At 45.5% G+C, this 26,330-nt stretch overlaps 1 protein-coding gene across 4 annotated transcripts in view; it reads left to right on the forward strand.

The window, feature by feature from the left end:
- Positions 1-619: 619 nt before the first annotated feature.
- Positions 620-26,330, forward strand: part of plekhh1 (pleckstrin homology domain containing, family H (with MyTH4 domain) member 1) — a 45,758-nt gene continuing 20,047 nt past the window's right edge. Inside the window, exons 1-3 of one of the 4 annotated variants that reach the window (XM_037072725.1) lie at positions 620-1,052; positions 11,652-11,846; positions 21,862-22,054. In XM_037072725.1, the coding sequence (XP_036928620.1) occupies positions 21,905-22,054 (150 nt within the window). In that variant the 5' untranslated portion in view covers positions 620-1,052; positions 11,652-11,846; positions 21,862-21,904. Of the gene's footprint in view, positions 1,053-11,651; positions 11,847-16,723; positions 17,262-21,861; positions 22,055-26,330 lie in introns of those variants that run through there. The other 3 variants (XM_037072726.1, XM_037072723.1, XM_037072724.1) reach the window with 3 other exon arrangements.

Below are 26,330 nucleotides of genomic sequence, written 5' to 3' on the forward strand. Positions count from 1 at the left end.
TTATTCTCTACGGTCATATAACAGCCACTCCAGATGAATCTGCAGACTCGGCTCACGGTGTTGTGAGATCACATCGGGCCTCGTAAACGCTGCAAAACACAGGAACGCCAGAATGAAGTCAAGCGCTCTCTGCGGCCTCCTCAGATTTCAATGTATTCACGGCTCTCCGTCTTGAAGATCGGTCCAATATTACATCATGCATATTTTTAAGGCTTGCTGTGATGATGTGAAGGCGCAGGGCGGGCCCGCTTTCATTACATGTTTCTATTTATTTACACGTTCCTGTTCATTTTTCTCCCCCCCCCCTTTTTTTTTTTTCACCGAGTGTACGCAGCGGTCAGAACATCTGCCTCGTCTGCGTGTTTGTCTACCGCTGACCTGAAACATCTCCTCTTCCAGCGTAGATGTCGAGCCTCCACGCCTTTCTAAACAGACTCCGGCTCTCAATGGCTGATTGTGCCCACTCCTGTGAAGTTACCTCTCACCCTCTCTCCTTCCACCCACAGAACTGCTGCTCCCGCCACGGCCCATTTGGTTATACACATAGACACACGTGTGCGCGGCCTCTATATACAAAGTCAATATGGATACACACAGTCGCTCAGACACACCGAGCACCGCGCAGCAGCCCTTCTCGCCCCTTTTTCTGCTGACATCTGCAGCCCAGATGTGCGGCGCGCTCCGAGGTGCTGCTGAGCGCAGGATGTTTTGCATTCCCTCTGTGGAACATGTGAGGCGTTTCTGTGGGCCGTCCGTCTGGCTGCATTAGTCTGTGTGTCATGGGGATCTGTTTGCTTCGGCCCCTTGTTTGGCCGGCTCCGGGGGTTTGGGTACGACTGTTAGGATGCTAATTCGGCGCAGATGTGAGCTGCTGAATCAGGTGGTGAGAGGAAACTCCGGCCCTGGCAGGAGGGAGACACTGGCTGCCCTGTGCGGTGGTCCAGCCCAACATAACAAAATCTTCCCAGACTAACCTCCTCTGCTCTTGCATTCGTCACATCTGCTCCAGAGAGTGATTTTCCATGATGTGCTGCATCTGCCCAACGGATTAAGTAAGAGAAAAGACATTTTCTACTTTGTCCTTGCGCAACAGAACAAAAAAACGTACCTGAAGACCCAACAGACCATATTCTTTTATGACCATATGTCATGCTTAGGGTGGGAAGCTCAAGTGTCATATGGATGTGTTCCAGGTTTAAAGTCGAGTCTGTCTTCATCAGAAAGAAGTCCATTAGGGGTTGCACATAAAAGCGGCCAATTACGAGCCATATTTACAGTTGTTGTTAAGTGGCGACCTCTAGTGGCTATAGTGATTACTACAGATGCAAAGAAGGAAGTACAGAGAAGTAGCATAAAAAGTTAAAGTACAAATAGGGAAGAGGTTTGTGATGGACGGTCGGGAGCAAAAGGACAGGACATAATGTACGCTAAGGTGCTTAAGTAACATGCTATGTTTGTAAGGAAAGTTATGACAATGTACAACAAAGGTTTGGTACATGTGGTGCTGTTACGCTGCAGCCATCATGTTGTTATAGAAACAGTGATGTGTGTTGTTTTGTTCATTTGCTGGACTGAAGTGTCTCTGGTCAATTGTAAGAAGTAAATTCAAGTCAATCCACTACAGCTCGACCTTGTTTTCTAGACATGTGAAGGAGAAACATGAGGAGTTAGATGATGAGAAAGGTCTTAAATAAAACTCCAAGTCAGCCAAACAAAGGAAAATAGTGAACTTATTACCCAAAAGTCCCTATTTAAGTCATCTATCACACCCTTGTGTTGTGCATGCATCCCATTTTTCTCTCAAATGTCTCATAATAGACCAGAATTTGAAACAAGAGCATAATGATATGAAAATGTTCCCCATATGCAAATTTACGCTACTCGGCACATTCAATATGTAGATCACATCTGATTATAGGATTGCGTCACCGTGAAAGCAGAGCGCCATCATTGCCTCGCTCCCTCAGCTCTGACATCAGTCTTGGTCGGTGTGGAAAATGTGCAGTTAATGCAGCACGACAGCTGTATGGGAACCCTTCAGATGGCACAAATCCCACAGAGGAAGTCAGAGCAAAAACATGTGTGTTGGTACGGTGGATAATAAAGTATGTGTTCACAATGAAGAAGTGGTTTGATGTGTGGTTTGATGTGTGGCTATATGTGTTGCAGGGAAGCATGATGAAAGTTCCGTTTAGACAGACATCGAAATCCTTCCCCTGGATGGGTACAGGGTTCAGGGCAGGCATTATTCTGTCAGCTCCTTTGTCTTGCTTCTTATGTTCAGCACCACCCAACAAAATCCTCCGCCTGTTGTGTGCAAATACACTCCACAATGTCATCAGAAAACTGCAAAAAACAAATACCCCTCATCTCACCCTCCCCTAAAATTGCAGCGAAAATGTCAAAGGCCGCTTTCAAGCCAGTGTTTGTTTTCTGTGCTCTGGGTTACCTTGGACCCAGAACAAGTCCTCTTCGCTACAGTCCGCCATGTGGCATTGCGGACAACAGAGGGAGCCGCTGTAGTTAAAAAAAAGTCTAATTCTAAGACAACGAAAATGGAACCCTCAGACTACTGCCAGCTGGTGGTATGGAGAGTTGTTTCCTGTCACACAGCTGCAGAATGAACAAGCAAGTTGGCTGTCGGCTGTACACTGCAACGTGAGGCGACACAACACTAGACCTGGGACATCTTTGATGTAGGTTTGCCTTGGTCTTTCGAAGCACCCCCAGTCCTAGCTCAGTCTTATCAGTCTGCTTCTATGTTTCCCAACCCTTTATGATCTAACTCCGAGTCCCTGAAGTGGTCATCTGCCCTGCTCTCCATGCCGCAGTCCCACGACTCTGTCCCTCTCCTCAGTACCAGCCCTTCAGGCAGTTCCTGCCGTTGGCCGGCGTCTCCACAGCTGGCCGAGAACAGATCCCGGCCCAAGCAATTGTTGCCCTCACACCACCTGCTATAGGGTCACGGCCATAGAGCGAGCCTGTTCGGGGGACGTGCGCTGTGTGTGTGTGTGTGTGTGTGGGTGCGTGTCTGCATATAGCGGAGTAGTGGATGCTTTAACACACACACGCATAACTGACACAGCGTGAGGCTCCATTGTGTTCCAATCAGTATACCAGAAACTGAATAACCAGTATGTCCTTCGTCCTTCGCTCCAGTTGACTGACGAGATAGGGACAGCGAGAGACGGAGAACTGGAATTCCCCTTTGATCAAAGTGTCCGTTATTCAATGGGATGTGGCGTTGCTGGGGGTGCGGAGCGGGTGGAGGCTCGGTGGGGCTGAGTGTACAGAGAGAGTGCTCAATTGTCTTGTCCCTTTCTTTTTTTTTTTTTTTTCCGAGATGCACACCCCCACCAAGAAGCCGATACCGAGGTCGTGACCTTCTGCCCCCCTTTCCCCGCTGTAGCGTTGGGGCTCGGACGCTTTCCTTCATGTGTAACTGCTTAACAACCCCCTTTTAGAAACCTATCTTAACTGTCCGACACGACTAGTCGTCTCGCTCCACCCTGCTTCGTTCAGAAGGTGGAGGTCGAGGCGTCGGCTGGGGGAGCAGGTTAAAGACAAAAACCGACACGGAGTGGACAAAGGACAAATTGACTGTGTCGGAGTGTTTCAGTGGCGCCAGCATCTGTTAACAGTTCTTTAAAGCGTTTTTTTTCTGAGAACAGGAGGGTGGCACAGCAGAAGGGGAGCTGTCTGTGTCAAGAGTCTGGTGTTATTTACTCTATTGTTCTGTGTGTGTGTACAGCCAAGCCATCAAAGAGCAGGACATTGGGTGATTAACACGACTGTTGTGTTTGACAGCTGTATAACATATTTATAAGTAATACGTCCGCATTAAAGAAAAGCATCTGCAGTCTGTACGAGAAGCCTTAAACATATTTCTTTTCCATTTGCGGAGGGAAAACAAAACAAAACTCAAATCCTATTCCAACACAAGCTACCCAGCTTGTGGAAAACATGATGCGGACTGTTACCAATTGACGATTTAAAAGAGAAAAAAATGGAAGAAAATCCAATTATAGTAATTTTTTTCAAACATGTGACGTAGCCGCACTCTGACATTGATTAGTTAGACAAATTAAGCCGGTTAGCGGTCTGGTGGTGGGAGGAGGACGGATGACATCAAACCGAGAAACACTTATTTGTTGTCAGTGGGTGCAGTTACGTGGAGGAAAAAACAGGTCAGCGTTTAGATTCAGAATCGATTATGAATGAAGATGATAAACAGTGGCGGTGGGGATACAGATCATACGTATCTGAAACTGATTATCTGATCAGACGTTGATAAGCAAATGAATCACTCAGCGCGTGTTAAGCATGATAATACTATTCGCGACACTAAACACCAACTTGTATTCAAGCAACAGGGGAGTGAAGGCATCACTTACACACAGTGAGGCCTCCTGTTCCTCCTGTTAATCGGTCCTTGTGCTTCCAACATTAAAGGGGAACTGTAAAAGGGGATTTTACACATCAAACAAATTTTCTAGTCATATCGAGCATCGCTCTGCCCCAGAAAGCAGTTGTATAATGCAGAGGCGACCTTGGTTATATAAGACGTAGTTTCAGATTGTGTTTACATGGCGCCTCTTCCTTAATAACAGTGTGTTTGGTCAAGTAGAGAGGAGGAAGAACAGAAAGGGTGAGCTCAGTCCATCCAAAAGGGGTTTTCTATAGTTTACTTGGTTTAAGAAATGGCAGAACCTTCTCCACCCATACAAGATCAATGAAATTCAATCATAATTGGCAACACTGGCAAATGAAACAGGAAGGGTATGACATATTGTTAGCTGTAAATAAACTAATGACTAATTCTGTCAGAAGAATGTAATGTCGTAGAAACTGCAGTATCTACCTCATCCCAGAAGAAGTATTAAGTTGTATAAAATGGAAATATTTAAGTAGCACAGCCCTCGGGTGAAGCATTCCAGCACCAGCACTGACCACAGTCCCATCACCGATCAAACAAAATGACATTTCTGTACCAAAATGTCTAAAAACAACTTCAACTTTTGTTGTGCATTTTATTATTTTGTCTACTGACATAATCTCCAATGTTCCAACGCAGAAAATGTAAGGTAACGATGCGTTTCATGTGGTAATGTGTTCCCATAACGTCACGGAGGAGAGGGAGCAACTCTGACACCTTGTCTGACCTCGCGCAATAATGTGTGTCTGAGTCAAATAGATTAAGTTTTATCATGTCAGGCAAATGAAAGCAAATAAAAAGAAATTAAAAATATTATTTGTGCAATGTATATAAATAGGAATATATGATAAACAAATGTATAAGATAAAAACAGACATGAGGAAAAAGACTTGTTGGAATGCTTTTTCCAAGCATAAAATAGATGTTTATTTTTATTTTTAAGGAAAGTTTTGAAGCCAAGGTTGTTTTTAAGGATGTCACTGAGTACGCCATCCAGTTAAGCACAGAGTATCTAAAGCTGTCAGATAAATGTAGTGGAGTAAAAAGTACAACACTGGAGCATTGGATTAAATCAGTGGAGTAGAAGTACTTCAGCATCAAACTTTAAAGATGTTTGTAGTCTAGAGAGCCTTTTCATCCAAACGCATCTATAACAGAGAGGCTGAGGTTCTGGCGGCCTCTGGTGGTGAAAATAATAAGTGATGAACATGGAGGGCAGCTCGTTGACTGTCCAGCAGAGGGCAGCATGCCACTAAAATTACAAGGAGTTGAGTGAGCGAGCAAAGCTTGATCTCTCTACCTCCCTCCTCTCTCACCTTCTGTCATCCACTCTTTCACACTGTCCTGTCCTATGTTATATCTTTTCATCCCCCACTTTAATTCTCTATCTTTGTCCCTTGTGTTCCTTCTGGAGCTCCTTCACTGTCAGCCTTGCTAAAGCGCTGCACACAGACAGACAGACAGACAGACGGACAGCACCACACAGGCAGGCCAACCATATGGTCTGTTTCTTGAGTTGTGTAGCAGGGAGCTGTTTTTCCTCTTCATACTGCTGCTAAAACCATCACTCTGCCCCCCTCTAACCTCCGGCCTGTGTTTTCTCTCCCTCCTCTCCTCGCTCCGTTCTCCTCACTCATCCGTCTCCCCTTGCCACCTCCTCCCGCTCCTGCACGGTCCACTCCTTTATTCCTCCCTTCACTCCTCACCTCCACATAGACCTCATTTCTTCTTCCTCTTTGTGAGCGAGCGCTGCTGGAGTCGTTGTCGATGATGACATCAGCTCCGCACTCGCTGAGATGAAAGAGGCTGAGGTGGGATGAGTGGGAAGGTTCGTATTTCTCAGTTTTTTCCGCCTCTGTCGAGGAACTGTGAGGATTCTGTTGTACAACTCCATGCAAATCACAACTTCATCATTGTTTTGATTCCAACAGTTGTTGTTTCTACAATTCAGACTTATTTATACTTCATGTCTTGCACTTTTACAGGGCTGTTAAATGGTGGTTAGTCAGAATCATCTCTATGTCTATCTTAAGCCGATTTCCATGTATGATACAAACATTCATGGTCCCCAGCAGATGATTAATGGCTAAGTGTGGGATCTTTCATCACATCGCGGCATCACCTACAGGCCAAACTTTTCACTCATCCATGAAAATATCTCAGATAGGCACTCGTGCTTCCCAGAACGTTAATTCCGCTGACTACTTTTAGCCCCACCTTGAGGTTACGGTCTTTGGTTTGGTAATTAAATGTCTAAAAAAGAAAGTGCTGGATGGATTCCCACTGGTTAACCATAAACGTGGCTGTCAGGTTTTAACACGCACAAAGAAAAGCGACCACATTAACACCAATTTTTGCTGATATTAATGCTTTGAAAGATTCCTGCCCTCGTCTCTGATTTGCTTACTTCCCAAAAGCCTGATTCTGCTTGAGATCCTCTGCCACTGTCCCATTATTGGTTCCAAAACCTTGATTTGTTGAGGCAGCTGGGATGAGTCTCTTCCTTTAAATCTCTCCTTAAAACTCGATTTTATCTTCAGACTTTTTGTGGCACGGTGTGTGGAGGTGTACAGGTTTACAAGCCTGTTCTGTGACTCTCTTTATCCTGTCCCCCTGTGTCCCCTTGAAGTCCCCTTCTGGACCTCTGGTAAGTCTCTTTAACAACAAAGCCAGTTCGGTGTGTGTTTACACAGAGTCGCCCTCAGTGCCTCCTCTCCTCCTCTGCAGAAGCTGGCAGGCAGATAACAAACACCTCTCAGTGCTGACTGACCAGCCGATTTATTGCTTCATAAAAAGTCTGGTTTGGGGATGTGCTTAACAGCACCCACCCCCCTCGGGGGGCAGGTCATTTTGTGCTCTGTCAACACGTCAGACTGCGGGTGACGATGACCAGCCTGCAGCAGCATCTGGGAGTGTGTGGCAGAGGCGATGCTTCAGAGCTTTTTCTCTGCTAAATAAATGTATATCAGGTTTTTGTCGGTGTCAGAATGAGTGTGGTGTGTTCGGCGCTCTTGAGAAAACACGGATGCGTCGGCGCTAATCCCTCTGTGGGGCATTCGCACTCTTCTATCTCTCCTTCTGGGTGTAAAAAAAACACATCATCCTTTCAACAGGTGGAACACACACAAGCAGAGGAGAGCAGCGTGTTACGTAGGCTGCGTGGAGGTCTGTGTTGGCCTCACACCTTCTCTCCGAGCCCACAGCTCACTCAGGGCTACCGAGCACCACCAACACCAACAACAGATGTATTCACACATTCACACAGGCGTCCCCAGAGGGCCGACAGAGGAAGTGGAGGTGGGGAAAAACAAAACATATCGACTGAAAGACGAGTTTCGTTTACCAGCCTCAAGAACTGTGTCTTAAACAGAGTTGGGATGTAAAAAAGTACATTCACTCAAAAAAAAAATATTTAGAGGTTCTTAAAGTTTTTAGATTTTATGCTACTATATTTTTGTACTTCACAGCATTTCAGAGGCGAATCTTGTTTTATTACAGCTGGTATCCCCTTACAAAATACAACACACCTCTGCAGATCAAACCTGTGGTTCCCAACATTTTTGATCGTGACAAAAGAAGATGTCAGATGGCTTTGTGCGTAGCTACGTCAAAATGTCAATCTGTAGTTTTAAATTAAGAAAAGTCCATAAAATAATCTGAATTTCTTGAGCAGAACTTTGTTTTTGTTTTTTCTCTCTTTCTTTTATTATCTTATGACCCCTCAGATGAATCTTGTGGCCCTCTGTAGGGGGCCTGACCCTTAGGTTGGACATCACAAAGAAAATCTAAAAAATGTAAAGTAAAGCATGTAAAGACTTCTCCTACCGTTGGTCTCATATAAAGTATGGAGTTGAAGAGAAAAAGCAGTGATCAAAGTGTGCCATCAGTCCAGATTTTGTCAACTTTATATTCTCACATCTGCTTTTCTTCAATACGGTGGCACCCAAACCTCACATCCTGTCTGCTCGTGTCAAAGCGAGACGCTTATCAAAGCTGGATCTTATCATCCCTTCACGCACAACACTCTCGCTCTGTAGCGGCTGACAAACGGGCCAGTCGCTCTACAGGACCGCAGCCAGAATTTCCCCTCAGAGGAGCGCAGCCTTCGGGCTGGAGAGTCACAGTTTACAATGCTGGGTTTTCTCCATTTCATGCTCTCATACTCTCCATTGTCCCCGAGCTTTCACAGCTCCCCGTCCATCGGGCTTCAAAAAGATCATGTGACATTGCCTCATCCTCTGTTTGCAGAACGCCCTGCTTTTCTACCTCCACCCTGTTTTACTGTGTTCTTTCCAGATTTCTAAACACGCACTGTGCACACTATCTGGCTTTTCACCCGACTTCCATCTCTCGCTCCACCGTTCCTTGTCTCCCCGCGCTCTTTCTTTCTTGATGCATGGTTTCCCATCATAAACAGAGATTGTATTGTTCCCCCGACCGATCCTGTCTCTCCTCGGTGTTGACTGTTTTGTCTGTCGGAATCACCGTGATGGATTGGGATCTCCTCGATGCCTGCGACGTGTGCAAGCAGACATTTCCACTCACCCTCGCTTTGTTTTGACAGTCTCCAAACAACAGTGGTGTTTGTTTGGTGGTGCGACGCCCGCCGCATTGCCCCTTCAAGCATGAGGACCGTGAATGTGGTGACAGGTCATCAGAAAGTGTGGGTTTCTTTTCTACCATGAGTTCATGTTGTAGTGGTGAAAGTCGGATTCAGTGCAAAAAAAAAACACATTTCAAACACCACAACTACCATCCAAGGAGTCAAAAGGTCTCCTTGCAAAGACACTTCAATTCCTGTTGAGGCTTCTAAACATTACAGGGATAGTTTTGACTTTTTGGGAAATACATTGAGTAGCATATCATGTTGCATATTTCTAGCACAGGGCTATCTTTCACCCTAGGTTAAGAGTTGGCACTGGCTTGGCAGCCTTCTCACCTCCACCTGCCGATAAGAAAGTCAGGTCATAAATGTGTAATGTGAATGTGAAATATGGTGCATAGCCTATGACACGTACAGATGCGTATGTAAGCATTTATCCTGAAGACTGTTCTGATTTATACGGAGCCACACTTGCTGTTTTCCCTTGTTTTCAGGCTACATGCTAAGCTAAGCTGACTGTCTGCTGACAGCAGCTTCATATCTATCATCTGGACACGTTATTAGTCCTCTCATCTAACTCTCAACAAGAAGGCCATTGAGCGTCATTCCCCAAATGTTGAACTGTTCCTTTAGCCACTCTTCCCTGTAACAGCTGTGTTATATCTTTTCTTGGATAGCCTTGGTGGTAAATGAGACCACCCCATAGCTGCGAGGTTAGGAGGTTGAATCCCTTCCTTCATCTAAGCGTTCTTCAGGAAAAACACTGAACGCGTCCCTCTGGTGCACGTGTGTGTTTTCTTAAAGGAAAGTTGAACTCCCAGTTGCATAATCCAATAAGAGGAAAGGGCTTTTAAAGTATCAGATATGACACTAAGGGCTTGTCGAAGTGAAATCTTTTTCGACTGTAGCCGTGAATTTTGCGACCGCAGGATGTGAACGTGGCCAGTTTCACAGCTTTAGTTGGGGTGGAAAACTGTATTCAACAATTGTGGTCTGGCGGTTTTGTGGACTGGCTGTGATTTGCAAACACTCTGGCTCGATCACCTATGGTAAAAAAAAAAATCGCTGCGATGCATTGTAATTTAGTTGGTTTTTTTTTCTTTTTTTTTACAGGGTTTCATGATGCACACATACAAGCCAGCACACACGTTTGCCGTGTACGTGTTGCAGCGCCCGACACACACGCATGCTCTCCCCACGTGCAGCTTTATGAAATGAGTGTTATTGTGAAGTGGCTAAACAGTCATCACTCCCTGGACCTGTGATTTAAGGATCACTGTCTGACCACACTCGCACTGTCTGCCTCCACAGCCACTGTCACTGCTTTACATCTCACTCAGCAGGCGTATTTTCCAGCAGCTCCTGTGCTGAGGATGTTGACGGCACGCACGGTGCCAACCTCAGCCCCCACACTAATGCCTATAACACATGTCCAGCTTTAAATGGCACAGTTCACATACAAAAAAAAAATCATTGAGTCTGGGTTATTAAATGTGGTTATTGTGGCCCCGATACAGCACGTTTCACCTTCAAGCTGCTATAATAGATTTTTTCATTGTAACAATGTTAGAAATGTGAAATGGGTTGCTGAAAGGGATGAACCTACAGAGAGGCATCACCCAAATATGCTGCTCCCCTAGGCTTTACAGAGCTTTACAGTGAGTTTCAGGTCATTGTTTAGCTTCCAAGCTGTAATTTTACTGTCTTCGCGAGGACAAAGTCTGGCGTGCCTCGGAAGTCCAAACAAAATGAGGCGAAGATGCTCTTTGGCAGGGAACACAGAAGTTAAAAAAAGAAAAGATCCAAGGTACAAAAAAGGTTTGTGTGGCTACGTGTGGGTTGCTACTCAGCTTCGGTACATGCATTGTCAATGTTTTTAAGAATTTCAGCATGAATTAGCAATCTGATCGGCTTGGATCTTTGCTTTGGTTCACTCTTACAGGTCTCAAAAACAAATAAGTAAGTCCACATCCACATGTTTTATGCACATTTTCAATTTTCGAATGAAAGCTTGACTGGAATTGCTGTAAATTGAAAAAAAAAAAGGTGGAAATAACGTGAATGTGTTTTGCTGCTGGCTGAGCTGGAGACTTTGGAGAAACAAAAAAAAGGCAGCGGAGAAACATCAGATCTGCATGGAGCGATGAGGAGACTCTAATGTCCCCCAAGTTCAGACACGACAACGTAGAAATGTTAACTTTTGTCACGTTTTTGGCATTGTTTTCCATTGTTTGACTGCTACTCTTCTGATCATATTATTGCACCCTCTTCTTGTGCAATTGTTTCATGGCGCCTGAAAGAAAAGTTGGCACCAACAGCTGGTTATCTTGATGTAATGAAATCCTGATATTGGTATAACACAAATGGATGGAAACACACTTTAATTTCCAATTTCTAGTTTTCAAATTTGGACAGAAACATGTATCTAGACATTTCAAGTTTTAAAAAGAATAAATCATAAAACAGAGATTGAGAACACCTACACTGGGTCAAAATAGCCCCTGTCCTTGGTGGTTTTCTACCCCAGGGTCCTGAGTAAAGTTAATCTAGCGGTCATTTTGAGAGCGTGGCGCCTGAGTGTAAAAACTGGCTTTCTACTGTTTCCTTTCACAGCGGTGGCCAGAAGAGAGATGACCCCTACCTGCAACACATAGCATTTGTTAACTTGAAGCCACAATGCAGCTAACCAAGTGGACCACACACGGAGTGAGGAGGAAGCACGGCGCTGAAAAAGAAAACGAGGGGATAAGGAGGCAAAGGGGAGAGGAGTTAACGGTCTTGTTATCACAGAGGGTGAAAAATGAAATGGTGAGTAGTTTTTTCCGCCATAAAAACTCATAATGTATGTTCACCCTCCGCCTCCCCTCGGTGTCAAACATGTTGTCCTTTGCATCTCTCATCCTCCACGCTGTCCTCGCTCTCTCTCGCAGCGTTGCTGTTAAAGTGAGTTTGGTTTATTTTCTTTTTATATGGAGTTTCCATCATGCTCCACTCCCTCTGTGGTTCCAGCACGGCTGGCCAAATGGCAATAAAATGCTCAAAGGACATCAGAGGGGGAGAAGGAGACCTATTTGTTAGCCTAACAAAATCCCCAGCAGTTACAGGCAGTCAACATGTGAGAAAAAAACGAGGCAATGCTCTGCTTCAGTGCTGTTGTGAGGGGTAAGACAAGTGGCCGAACAACAGCCGCAGAGAAGAAGCCAAGCAGTGTCAGTGTCAGTGTCAGTGTCGGAGATGGGTCAATAGTCAGCCGACCAGCCTTTGACATCTGGATCTTTATTTATGCTGTGAGAGAGTTTCTTTTTGTGTACAAGGTCAATTAAGATGCAGTCAAAGTCCTGGAAGATGAAAAATAAAGTGAGCACATTAAAAAAAAAATAACTCAACTAAAGGCAGCTTTGGTCAAATTAAAAAAAACAAAAAACAAAAAATGCATGCAAAGTCATCATAAAAACAAGTGCTTTCAACTGCTGTGTTTGCTAAAATTATGGCTTTTAAAACGCGAGTGGAATGGCTGAGTCTACGTTGAGATTTTTTTTTTTTTTTTTTTTTTTCCGGCAGTCTGTTCCATTTGGATGTGAAGTGAATGAAAACTGAAAGCAGATTTTTTTTACCCCTTGTTTTTATTGTGGTTTCCTCGAACTTTGAACACCGAACAGCCCCTGACAAATCTGTGTCAGTGTACCCACTGTCGCGCTGTCTAGCCCCTGTTTTCCGAAACAAGTCTGTCACCGATGTCTGTCAGCGTAATTAAATTACTTTACAGGCATTCACTTTTTGAGTTTAATACTTAAGTTAATACTAAATACTTAAGGTAAGGAAAGCGGTTCGGGAGAATAAAAGTTCAGTGTTGAGTCTTGTTCCCAAGTTGTCAAGCACCAACGCTCTGAGGTCGGTATCGGTCCAAACTTCTCACCAAAAGCCTCGATTTGATGACCTGTGATGAGACTCAGCAATCAACTGTCTTTCTCCATAATCTCCTTCCCTCTCCTTTAATGTCTTCTCTCTTTAAGGTGGAACAAGACTCCACCCTCCTATTGGATGACGGGACATCCTCCAGGCTGCTTCAGAAATGGGACATGTTCCTGAACCCAAATGTCAGAAAAAGGGGCCAAGCGTCTCACTTCAACATCAGACATTAAACTGTAAATAACAGCAGGAGAGTTTACGTGGGATCGCAACTGTGTGACTTTATTACTGGTCACTAGTCGATTTGAGACAATAATGGAGGAGAGACGTGAGCCGCATCAGCAGAAAATACTTTGGGATTCGTTGACAAGAAAAATATAGAGCAGCCTCAGTCATCGAACCATCATCTTATCTTTCCTGCCATGTTCCCAACCTGTAATTACGATGAATCTGAACGCACCGTCATCCAGTGCCTTGTTTAAACGCTGCCTTTTTGGTGTACGTATTGGGTCAGCCGGGTCTCTCTGCTCATTGACCCAGACGCTGTCCAGGTCACCGCACAGCTCTGGAGGTTAAAGAGCTGTAAGAAAACACATTAATCTGCAAACACTTGGTGAAACTGGCCTTAAGCTCCCCTCTCCACTGTCCTGCCCCTCGCTGGCAGCCGTGCCCGAGAATAGGCATGTAAACCATGTAGGCCTGACACCAGTTGTTTTGACTGAGAGCACTGAGGCACCGACTTATTGTGCAACACAAGGCAGAGCCTTTAGCCTCATAAGCTATAGCCCCCGAAATCCCTGCTGTAAACTCGAGCCCTCCCACTTCCAGAGTGGACCTTTTCCAAGGTGGAATTTCGTGAAGATTTTCTTTAGAAAGGTGCGGTTAATCATATGAGAACACTTTGTAACACACAGTGGAGTGTATTTGTTCCTGAGTAATTCACTCCCTTTGGAGTCCATTTGGTACTGCGGAGCTCTATCAGTGCTGTAGATGAGTAAACAGGGCTCCAGTAACCACTAATCTCTCATTTTAGAGTAAATAAAGCCACTAAATAGTCTCACATTCAAGTTGTTTGAGCCATGTGACACTTCATATATTGTCTGAGCAGGTTATGATGAGGGCTTTGAATGGTATACAAACCTGGCTTGAACCAGAAATGGGTCAAATAGTAAAACATTTATATTTAGCGGACACTTTCGTCCAAAGCAACCTACAGTAATTCATACAATGATGGCGGTGGCCATCATGCAAGGAGCAGTTTTGGGGTTCAGTATCTTGCCCAAGGACACTTCGACATGCAGACCAGGGGAATTGAACCAGCAACCCCTGCGATAACAAGACACTGGCTCTGCCCCTGAGCCACAGCCACCCCTGTGTTAGCATTGGCTAGCTCTCTGGATAGCAACGTATGTGCAGTGCACGAGAATATGAGACTGCAAATTTGCAGCCTCTCAGCTCGATGCACAAAACATTTGCTTTGCTTCCTCTGGGAACACAACACAGACTTCCTCTAGAGAGCCACTAGCAAGACCTTTGCATTAGCTTCACATTCATGCTTCTGTAATATAGAAACACACAGATGCCCCTTCGGAGCTGGTTCAACAGAGTCAGCCTGTTTGATCATGAGAACACGTGACTGTGATATTATCTGTGTCTGATTCTGCCTTCGTGTGCGCTCTGTCTCTGTGTGATTCAGTCGCTGGATGCAGCAGGGTGTGTCACGCCACTGCATGCCTGCTGCATTAACACGCAAAGTTATAAAAAAAAAAAGAGAGAATCGTCCCATGGTTCCATTTCAGGCCGTATTATAATTAGATTTGAAGGGCCGTTTTCTTATATAATTACATTATGGTGAGGCGCTGCAGTTCTGTTATAACTTAGTGTCTGATGTGGATGTAAGGTTAGCAAGAGACTAATGTGAGCTGTTTGTTGAGGTGTAACGAGCAACATATCAAAAATCTCAGACAGACATTATGATGTTATGTTCCAGATGGAGATGTGCGAAGGCTTCAGAATGGAAACCGATCTTCCCACCAGAGCCACAAGTCTGCCTTTTTGATTAGGCCCCCATTTGTTTCTTAACTGCGCCGCTGATTAAAGCAGCTTGACTGTGAGCTATTTTCTGACATTTGAGGGGAATCCTTGTGAGGTTTGGGAGGGGGGATGAAGTTCAGGACCCTGGAGGGGTTCTGCGACCTGAGCGCACTTTGTATTTTGTTGGTGTGGTCTCGAAACCATCCCAAATTATCCCCTCGCAATTCTTTTTACTGCCCAGATAATGATTCATTACAGTTGCAAAGCTCCACACAGTGGTTTAACAACATTTGATTCCAGTAAAGCCCGGCCTGCGAGCCTTGCCAATAAACAAACATACTGTAATTAGGCTACTTAAAACCTGAAAGTTGGACTTCTCAATGTTCCCTGTTGGTGGTCTTGATTTTAAATCAGAGGGAATAAACAGAGTGCTGAAAATTACTTTAACACCCACCTCCACTTAAAAGTGTGTTTTACATCTAGGCACTTAGATTTTTGACTTCCACTGTGCAAGTTTTATCCTTCAAGGCTGTTTGCTGGAGGGGCAAAGTTTCTCTGTGCTCTCCCTAAATTCAAACGTAAGTTCCCATGCTTTTCTCTTTGCATAATTATATTTCCTGTAAGAATAGAAAACTAGCGAGGGACCTGTCACAAACATTGATTTGCATTCAGAATAACTGAGTGTGAATGTGTGTTGTGTCCATCCATCACCCTGAAATAGCAAGTAGGACCGCCACATGAGCTAACTTGCTAATAGCAGCTACATTTGGCAACAGTTAGCAACGGCAGCTACATTCAGCAGCAGTTAGCAAATATTTAACTATATAAATGAAAGGACTCCACCCCACTACAAGCACTGTAGACTTGTGTTTTTGTACTAGTTATGAAGTTGTGTCTTTGTAATGTAATTTGTGAGGCCCACACTGTCGGCGTCCTTCTCTGGGACTCCCTGTGTCGACATCATAAAAATTAAGAATACGTTTGTTAGACACCAACAGCAACCGCCGAGCTAGCAAACTACACGCTGACGACAGTAAGTTAGTCTAACTCTCACCTGGTCGCTAACCATGCAAACCTAAAAAAAGCTAGCAGCTCTGACCTAGCATCCAAACATTGAGATATATATCATTTTTAGGCTGAAATGTCCAGCCCTAGCACGCTAACACAATAATGCTGAACATGTTGAACTATAAGTATATCAGAGTGTTAGCATAGTTGTTGGAAGCCTGATTTACATTGGTGTTGCTATGACACTCAATATAGGCTATGTTAGCATTTAGCTGACTGTGCTGAAGTTGAGCCTCGATATGAACCAGTTAAAGGTGCACTCTGTAGTTTTTGGGAAGAAATTTTAAACCAAAGAGAAAGATATTCATTGACTGTTTTCTTTTTCTTTCTTTCTTTCTTTCTTTCTTTCTTTCTTTCTTTTTTTTAATATATATTTTAATAAACAAATTTGTAACTGAATAAACTGTGTCAACAAAGTGGCTTTAAAGGACAAAAACAACTGCATACTGTTTTACTTTGTTTATATTTGGCGGACCCTGCCACCTATCAAGCTTCAAACAGTGTTCTCCGGACCTTATCTTCCTCTGGGAACAGCTTGTTTATTCAGTTATGTGGAAATATACATTTCTGAGTTTGTTTTCCTACCTCATTAATAATGCAAATATTAAAATTTTGAGTTAGAATTCCTTTTCCAAAACTACTTAGTGCTGTAGTTTTAAATGGAAAACCAACAATCTGCTCCAGCATGTCAAGCTACAGGCTAAAATAACTTCTGTTTTTTGTGTGTGTGTGGAGCTGAAAGGGCGACAGACTTTTTCCCTCTCAGCTCAAAGAAATCTTCACAGGACTGTGTTTACATCCTAAAAGAAAAAAGAAAAAGAACCCCAGCCAGCCTTAATGCAATATCCTGAGCAGCTCCTGCTGCACATAAGGGGGGGGCTGACTCCTGAGGAAATTTGATCCCGCAATGGGCCCTTTAAAGGAATATGGGATGAGTCTGTTGAATGGAGCTCAGAGTGAGCGAGTCCCCCACACACAAGTCTCTGCTCCCAGAGAGAAAAAAGCCAAGGACAGCAGCGGGACGGCGCGACATGAAGACGCGAAACGCTGGCGAGGAGGGAATGAATGAGGAGTGAGAGTCGACGGGGCCGAGGGAAGAAGGTATGAGCCGAACCGAGACGACTTGCCGGGGAAGGTGTCCGTGAGCGCAGAGAGCCGACCGGCGAGGAGGGAGAGAGAGAGCGAGAGAGAGAGAGACAACAAAGTCACAAGGTAAAGTAGCCGTGAGGAGCTTGTGCGCTACAGAAACACACTCATCTCCTTCGTTTCCTCCAGATCTCTCTGTGCTTGATGCGGACGCGTTGAAACCAACAGAGAGACGCGGGAGGTTTGTTGGCGACAGAAGCCGCAGTCGCTGCAGCGGCAGAGTACTTTGAGAGGTGTGTGTGTGTGTGTGTGTGTGTGTGTGTGTGTGTGTGTGTGTGTGTGTGTGTGTGTGTGTGTGTGTGTGTGTGTGTGTTTGAGAGGTCTGCTTGAACTTTTTTTTTTTTTTTTTCGCTGACTGACGCTTTTACGGTCGCTACTATTCCACTGAGCTGTGCGCGTCTGGCACACCTGTTCCTTGTGGCCATTTTTGGACAAATCCTTGGCCACTGCTCGCCCTTGGAGTGGCTCTAACGCACCAATTTAAATCTATATTAAGCCTGTATGTGAATCCATCTTCTTGGTTGCCTTTGCGTCCCTCTCATCGCTGTGCGCATCTGGAGAAATCATCCATACTGCTCCACACAGACTGTTACTGAACACCTCCCTGACCAGAAGATATATACTGTCTCCAAATGTATGGCCAGGGGTGTCTTTTACAATAACTCATGCGTTTTTTGTTTTTTTTTTTCCAAGGAGGACTGAAGTGTGTGTGCAGGACAGGAGAGCTGCAAGAGGTGTATGTTTACACCTCAGCACATAAGAATGCCAGGCCCTGTGTTTAAGCCAGAGACTGATAATGAGTGTGGTCAATTTGCTGAGGGGGGCTGTCATTAACCTGAGCTGGGAGAGAAGAGCAGCAGGTTCGCTTTGCTCGCTTGCTGGCTGGCCGGCTGGATAGAGGCAAGGAGGAGGGAGGGAAGGAAGGAAGAGGAGGGTGGGAAAGGTGCTGCAGGAGGCGAGGGGGAAGGAGCCAGCAGGAGGATGGAAAGTGAGAGGTAGTGGAGGAGGAAGAGGAGGAGGAGGAGGAGTAAGACAAGATAGATAAGATGATAGATGTGAGGAGGAGCTGGGGCGAATTTTAAAAAAAGCAGGCTGACGACTGGCGTTGGCCTCTGTCGGCGCTTTAAATGTCTAATCTGAGTAATTGCTTGGTTAAAATTGCCCTTTGAGTCTTGAATTATGACCAGATTGCTGTCATTTAAAATAAATAAATAAATAAAAGGTTTCGAACGTTCTCCTTGTGCACCAAACCTCTCAGGTTTCCAAGAATAGGGTCAAAGGTTAAGAAATGTGGGGATTCATCTGTTTGTTTATGGGACTACACCTCAGCTGGAGCTTTTTAAAAAGGGGACCAGAACAGAGAGGCGCTAATTCAAACAAAAGCGAGGCCTGCTTCACCGGATGGGAGTCGACAGAGGTCCCCTTGGTTAAACATTTGGGGGCCACGGAAGAGAAGATAAGGCAATATTTAACACACCCATGCTTGACTCCTCGTGCTCCGGGGTGATCTGTCTTCGTCTTCCTTTTTGTACACACGGAGATCTGCCGCGCTGACGCCGATCAGCAGCGACTTGACCCAGATATTCACACATGCTCCTGTTTGCCATTTGATGGGAGTCATTTTTTTATTTGATGGGGGCGAAGGCGGGGGGAGGGATGATGCCAAAAAAACCTTGGGGGAAGCCAAGTTGGCCCTCAGCGGAGACAACAACGGCGGGGATTTGAAAATGTCTGGTGGGGATGATATCACTGAACCACCTAATCACTTACATCACCGCAGCTGCATGCTCAGCAGTGTGTCAGCATGTGTGTGTGTGTGTCTGTTTCCAATCTATTTCTGTGTGTATCTCCATCTGTGTGAGTTACGACTGGCCGGGGAAGCGTTGTGTTTGAATATGTGGTTATTGAGGAGGTTTTTATCCAACTGGGCCTGTTGCATCCTCTGAAGAGTCGGCACACGCCCTCAATACAATCGATGGAGGAAAAGGTGCAAGTCAACAGCCAGACATGCAGACAGACAGACACACGCACGGCGTCCAGTCCAAACAACTACGATCTCTGATAGCTTCCACATTTTTGAATTAAAAACTCTCCTCACTGGATATCAAATCTCACTCAGTCTGAGGGAATAACGCCGTATAACTGTCAGTGCAGCCAGTGGAAAGCGGTCGTAGGGGATGGCAGCCGTCAAAACGATCCTGCTGGGATCGTTGCGGTGGCGTTTCCATTCAGTCGTCCTCCCCACTGTTTGCTCTGGCCGCGGCTGCGTGCAAGTTCTCGCAGCTAGATGGAAGTATAGAAGCTCCCAGGGCCTTCGTGTCAGCGCGCAGCCAGGAGAGGACTCGCCATTCTGGGCTTCGGTTCCGCCGATGCACCCACCTCATCACACCCGCTCGCTCTGGGTGGCCTTCATCGCAGTGTGTGACCGGCGGCTGGTTTTGGGCTGACTTTTTATTCATGCACTCCGCTGCAGAGAGGAGATGCTGCACTTTTTGTAAACTCCGGTTGCCTTTATTCCACTTCCTACTCACGATAAAATCTTAACTATTCCTCTTGCTGGTTGTTCAGAAAGTGTTTCCTGGCATCAGCTGGCATGAACTGTAACAACCTCCCCTCTCGTCCAACAAGCGGGGGTGCTGAAGGAATCATTCCGGGGAGAATTAGCATAGTGGTGCTGAGAGTGTTTAAGCATCAAATGGCTTGTTTGCACCCAGCTGTTAGCTCCTCTGGAGGGAGGGCCCGGCCTCATCTGTCCTGGCTTGCCCCGGCGTGGCGCAGCAGGGCTCGTTCAGGCGGCCTGATTTTTTTTTCCGCTCTTCCCAACACCCGCTATCCTGCTTGACCTTTACACCCTCCGGTCTGCCCCGGAAAAGAGAGAGAGAATGAGATGTCGGTAGCTGGACCTTGAATGTCCAGGCCCTGGCGTACAGCGGTCGGCTGGCGAAAACCTCCACATGCATGACTTCTGTAATTTGTTTGCTAGGCCTGTATTTATGAGCATGCTAATTGCAGGGAGCGCTATGGTGCAGTTATAGTGGCTGGACTTTGAACGTCTGCTGTTCTGCTGACAGAGTCTGGCAGCACTTTGAGTCTGTCTGAACACTGCTTCACTTTTCAACTTCCTTATGAACTTGATTTGGTTTCATTTCTTACTCAAAAGGCCCCGACTGAAGTTTTATTTGAAACACAGTGGCATTTTTGGTGGGGAGGGGGAAATTTACGGGAAATTGTCTCTGAAACAAAACGTGTCATGAGACGGTTTCCAGTTGTGAACTGTTCAGCTAAAACGACCCAGTGTGGCTTCGATTGAAGGAATCGTTTGGGGAAATATGCTTATTCACATTCTTGCGCTGAGAATGCACGCTGGTAAATATGAAGCTGAACCAGTAGAGGAGTTAGCTTAGCTTAACTGGCTGCTAGCATTTGGCTAATACTGCAGATGTGTGGATCTTCTCATCCTACAATCAGGAAGTCGGCAAATTTATGCACTTTCTGTATGAGTTGGAGCAAACAGGTATGATGTCCTGCATGTGCAATGTTTCTGAAGTACAATACATTGAAGCGTTTAATGATATGCACACATTCACTCAAACTCTTCCACACCTCATCGTCATCGCTGGGCCCTTGTCAGTTACAACCCTACAAAGCTGATCTTTTATCTCAAGATAATCAGAGTTTTTATTGAGTTGGGGCCTTCACCTTTGTGAATGAGTGAAAGAATCTGTCCATAGATAGAAAAAATAGCCGCTAGTCAGTCCTCTTCAGGTAAAAATAACCTCAGCGCCCCAGTTTTTTCCCACATTCAGCACCCAGCCCCATTCATTCTCACACATTCCTTCCTCCTTTCTTTGCCGAGGCGAGCTGACGCGCCCCCCCCCCCCCCCCCACCTCTGGCCGTGATGGGGACTGTCATGCAGAAAGACACTATTGTTGCCGCACAGGATCCCGTTTCAGTCTTGCCTTGTAATTAAGAAGGGATTGCATGGCGAAGGGAGTTGTGGGTTGAGGAGGTGGGGAGGTGGGTGGGGGAGCGACCAGCGGGGATTGGGTTAGTAGGTAATTTGGCTAAAAAGCAGAGCGCTGACCTGCTTTGTAGCTGGCAGGCCTTGGAAGCCGGCACGCATGAACCCAACTCCCCCGCTGACACACAGCCTCCCCCGCTGAGGTTTTGTTCAGTGTGTGTGGGCATGTGGAGAGACAGTGGACAGAAAAGGAAAGAAAGGTTATGTGTTATGTGCGTACGTATGTTTTTTTTTTTTTTCTTTTGCGGTTACCCGTCACAGAAAGTGAGAGGAAGCGCTCATTAAACTTGTGTCATCGCCGAGTCATCGTGACTGTTTGCTTTTCTCACGTTTCCTCAGTGAATCATGGGAAGTGTGGTCAGCAAAGAGCTTTTAATCAGGTTAAGTCACTTTTTTTTCGTCTTTCACTGTGAATGAAAACAGAAGCTGGACTCCCTGAGGAAATGCCATCGCAGGGTTATTTGTGCACCCTGTTCGGGGCTGAGATTTAGATTTCAGCTAAATATAACTAATCACTAAGGACAAAGTTGTTATTTTGCGTATAGTGTGACCAGTGGTTCTTGACAGGCCGCTCAAATCAGACGGGCCATATTCTACGTTAGCACGAAGTGGTGAACAGATGTGTGTTTTCTGTCTTTTTTCAGCGCAGTCCGAGTCCAGGGGGCAGAGCTCTGAATCTTTTTCGCCATGGCTGACGTGCTGGACAGCAGCGGCGGCGGGCCGGGAGCCGTCAAAGTAGCCAGCGTGGATTGGCAGAAACGCTGCATCGCTCTGGAGATGCAGCTGCTGAGGTTCCGGCTCCAGGCGGGCAAAATCCGCGAGCTGCTGGCAGAGAAGGTGAGAGAGAAAGGTCATCACTGATGCAGGGTTTTTTTTGTTTTGTTTTTCTCTGATAAGGATTCAAGTCTCTCTGGGCCGAGTCTTCACTTGGATCAGCCCGGGTGTATTGCTGAATTCAAAGCTTCCTCTTCGCTGCCATGGTAGCAAACAACCAAATACACCCAAAGTGCCAAAAAAAGCCAAGGCGTGTTAGTCAAAGTGGCAGTTTTATCATAAAACACTTCAATGGATGGATTAGGAGGTTCGGGAGCTAACTGGATTTTAAGAGTAAGACTTTGCCCCACTTTGTTCAGCGCAAGCTACAGCTCGTGTCACATGTTTTGAGCCGATGACGTGGCCTGGCTCTGATTTGGCACACATAATGTAAAACGAACCGAACATGTGGCTGTTTAAACTTGTTGTGCCACTTTCATCTCGAGAATGCCACAAGATATCCCGGCCAGACACTGTGCAGATCTGCCCCGTCATCTCCTCCTCCTCCTCCTCCTCCTCCTCCTCCTCCTCCTCCTCCTCCTCCTCCTCCTTCTTCTTCTTCTTCTTCTTCTTCTTCTTCTGGCAGTGTTTTTAAGTGTTTTTCACAGCATGAGGAGGCAATTAAAGCACGTGAATCACACAGGTGCAGATGATTGTGTGTTTATGTGTGCGCATAAAGACAGATGAGATTACTCCGTTTATTTGGTAAACACTCGGGTCCACTCACTCTGTGTCATCAGAGGTTGGCTACAGTCGCGGCCAAGATGAATATTTAACATTTAACTCATCACTTCTGGTGCTTCCCCTCCTCTAGTTTTGGAAATAACCGCCAGCCGCCCGGGCCAAATGCTTGTAAAGTTGTGGCTGGTGTAAAAGCCCAACTACCAGACACTTTGGAAAGTAATCAACTGTCGTCAGGCAGATTCAACTCGAAAGATTTGTCGGTTGAAGGAGTTGGAAGTGTTTGGAGTGAGTACAGTAGCAGAAAAACTGTTCTCCCGTCTTGACTTTTTCTGCAGTTCTTCAGCCGATTTCTTTTGTTGTTTTCGCGAGTGTCCGCTCTTTATCGACTCAGATGTGCTTGGAGCTGAGCGTCGGAGTCGTGCTCTGTCTGTGTCATCTCTCCTTCGGCGGTGCTGCAGCGGCTCATCCAGTCAGCGAGCAGGATGTTTACGGCCCAAACGTGACCCCGCGCCTGATATGAGCAGGACGGCTCCCTGCTGTGTCCTCTGTCAGGTTCTGTCAGACCTCCAGCTCGTCTGTGAGATCACACACACTATGAAGGAGTCATTAAAAAGGGGTTCTTCCACTGCAGGGATCTTGAAGAAGGATCTACACCGGCCAGAGAGTAAAAGTTCACGACTTGTTATTGTTTATTATATTGTCTATAATCCAATCCACCTCATTTCTAGCCCCTATGAGTAAGGAGAGGTGGACCGAATGTTAACACGGTGTTGGTTTTTGGTCTTTTCAATTTCTAATATGAAACTTGCTTTGCCTCATGAAAAAAACACACACGCGAGCACACTGTTAGCTCCCCCAATTTGTAATATTAATTTCAGTGTGACGCCAAGAGTGGAGGGGAGTTCAAACTTTTTTTTCTCTGAAAATGGACTAATTACCATCCTCTCTCATAAAGAAAAAAAACCACAAAGTTAATACCCGACACACACAGTATTTATTGTTCTCTTTGGCTACGCTGCAAAGTTGAAAACAAGCTAATTAATCTCTAACTTTTTTTTTCTCTCGATCCTCTAATAAACACACACATGCGCACACACTCTGACACACACACACACAGGGTTTAAGTGGAGGCCCGTGCTGCTGAGTGTGTTTTTCTGGGGGAGGGGGGGGGGGCGCTGAGTGACTACCATTCCGTCATGTTATTGCTGTTTGGAAAGTCTGCTTCACGCTCTTCATCTCCACTCTTGCCAAGTTAGGAGTGTTTTACACATTGACCCACTTTGGTATGGAAAAACATGAAAAAAAAAAAAAAAAAAGTTGACGTGGTTGCCTGTGACATGGCATTTATCCCCAGAGGTTGACTGCGAGTGAGGGAGGAAGAAGAGAGTAGGAGATGCACCATTTGCCTTGTGAGGAGTGTAACAGGATGAGGACTCCGTCTGAGAGAGGGTTTTTTTTCTCTCTTTGTTTTTACTGTGGATTAGGAAAGTGCAATCGACAGCTGTCAGCTGGTGGCCTATAAAAATGGAAAACCTCTCCAGGCAGAGAGAGACTAGAAATTACACTGGTGCTGATTCTGGTGACACGACTTTATAATTAGAAAAAGAAACTCCAGATTTAAGTTACTGAATCCTTTTTTTTTTTTTTTTTTTAACGTTGTGTTGGCAAAATAAATCAGAAAACTTTTCCAGTTCCAGTCTGGTTCAGAGTTGAGACTGCTCTGTAGCCTTGAGTGCTTTATTGGACTGAAACCAGCAAGGTTGTGACCCCGCTGTTTCTTCATTAGGCGAACGGCTGACATGAACTGATCACGGTCGACTAATTGCAAAAAGAGAAGAGATCGCAAAGCAGCGGCGGCCCTGAGGGAAGGATTATGCTTAGAAGTAGTTTGTATGACATGTTGGAAATCAGATGTGTTTACAGTTTGTCCAAATAGCCGCAATAGAACGCAGAGCAAAAAAACTGGCTGTCTTAGATAGGGAGGAGACACGATAGTCACAGTGTTGCAGAAGCTTGGGAGAGATATTCAAAACCCCTGGCTCCTTATCATCTCTGCACAGTTTTGGAAAAGTTACAATAAAATGGGTCCGACGCAGCCATCTCCCTGATCTGACGCTGGAAAGGTTGTTTTTCTGCAGCTGGCTTTCGAGCGGTTACGAAGAAGCACACTGGCGTCCAATAAATAAAGACGTGTGCGTGTCAGAGAGTGACCTTCAAGAGAAAAACCCCTAAGCAGTCTGTGAAATAGTGTCGAGGAAGATGATCCAGAACGTTTTTGTTTTTTTTTTCCAAGAGTGTTAAATGTGTTTGCGAGGCTTTCCAAGAATACTGATACGCTTCAGTCCGAGGAATATTAAATTGGGTGGTATTCCCCCACTTCAAGGTTTCCTTTCATTACGCGGATAATCTAATACCGGTCAAATTAGATTAATCTCCTTCCATAAGCCTCACGTGGCCTCGGAGAGCGGAGCGCTGGTACCTTTACAGTCAGCGAGGACGACTGTGGAGGGGTCGTGAGGTTCATCCGCGTGCATAAACATTTATTTTTCATGAGAGGATTTGTTTGGATCAGCTCTTTCTAATAGCTCGACCGCCTCGGCCTGTTTTTCACGCTAAGGTTGGTTTGGTTTTTGTAGCCTGTGCCTTTTTTTTTTTTTTTAACCCTGTGAGGGGTCGGTCAAGAGCTGGCAATCTTGTGGGGTTTTAATAGTTCTGTCTTGTCTTGTATGATCATTTTTACTCTGTCTCTACCAGTGCCTCATTTCTCTTTCCCCTGCGCTTGTTTTGTGCGTGCGTTTTAACATTCAGTCATTTATCTGGGGTCACTACTAACCATCAGCGGTGCAGAAGGGTTAATGATTAAAGTTCAGAGGCAGGTGGAGCACTCAGTGAACTGATATCTCACAGTGAAACTGATGCGTGGTGACCAGACTCGTTTTTACCCTCACAATTTCAGACCCTGGGTCACATAAACGGTGTGAAATAAAGAGGAGAAAAGTGAGGAGAAATGTGGACAGGACCTAATCTGTAGGATCAGATCTCCGTCAGTTAGTGTCTGACAGCAACAGTAAACAGATATTTAGCTGTGACAGATCTGCTAGCTGTCTGTGGAGCAGATGATCTGGTGTCTGTAACCTCCTCCCGTCTTATCTCCAGCTCCTTGGATATTATCTGTCCCTCTGGAATCCACGCTAAGGCAGAGGGGGCTGACACCACAAGACTGTTCTGCAAAACTCTACAGTTCTGGAGTAGAGTCAAGAATAAGGCTGGTGATAGTCTAAATGTCTTTCTTTTTGTCCGTGCATCTCATGAAAAGACCAAAACCATCAGCACGTCTCAGTGTTCTCAACAAAATCTATGACTCACAACCCCGCGCCTGTTCGGTCCACCTGAAGATTTAAAGATTTTATGGTTGTATCCTCTCCTACAACAGCCGGACTGGAGTTCTTGGTAAAAGCTACTCAAACAAGAGTGCATTGATTGGGTCTATTTTTAGCTGTGGACATAGTGCAGGAGGATATGTCTGTGGGATTGATTGCAAACAAACAGGGCCCATGTTCATGGCAACTAAGGAACATGTTGGTAAGTGAAGCCGTGTTGTGGACGGCACAGAGTA

This window comes from Acanthopagrus latus, chromosome 16 (assembly GCF_904848185.1).
Source record: "Acanthopagrus latus isolate v.2019 chromosome 16, fAcaLat1.1, whole genome shotgun sequence".
NCBI classification, from domain to species: domain Eukaryota; kingdom Metazoa; phylum Chordata; class Actinopteri; order Spariformes; family Sparidae; genus Acanthopagrus; species Acanthopagrus latus.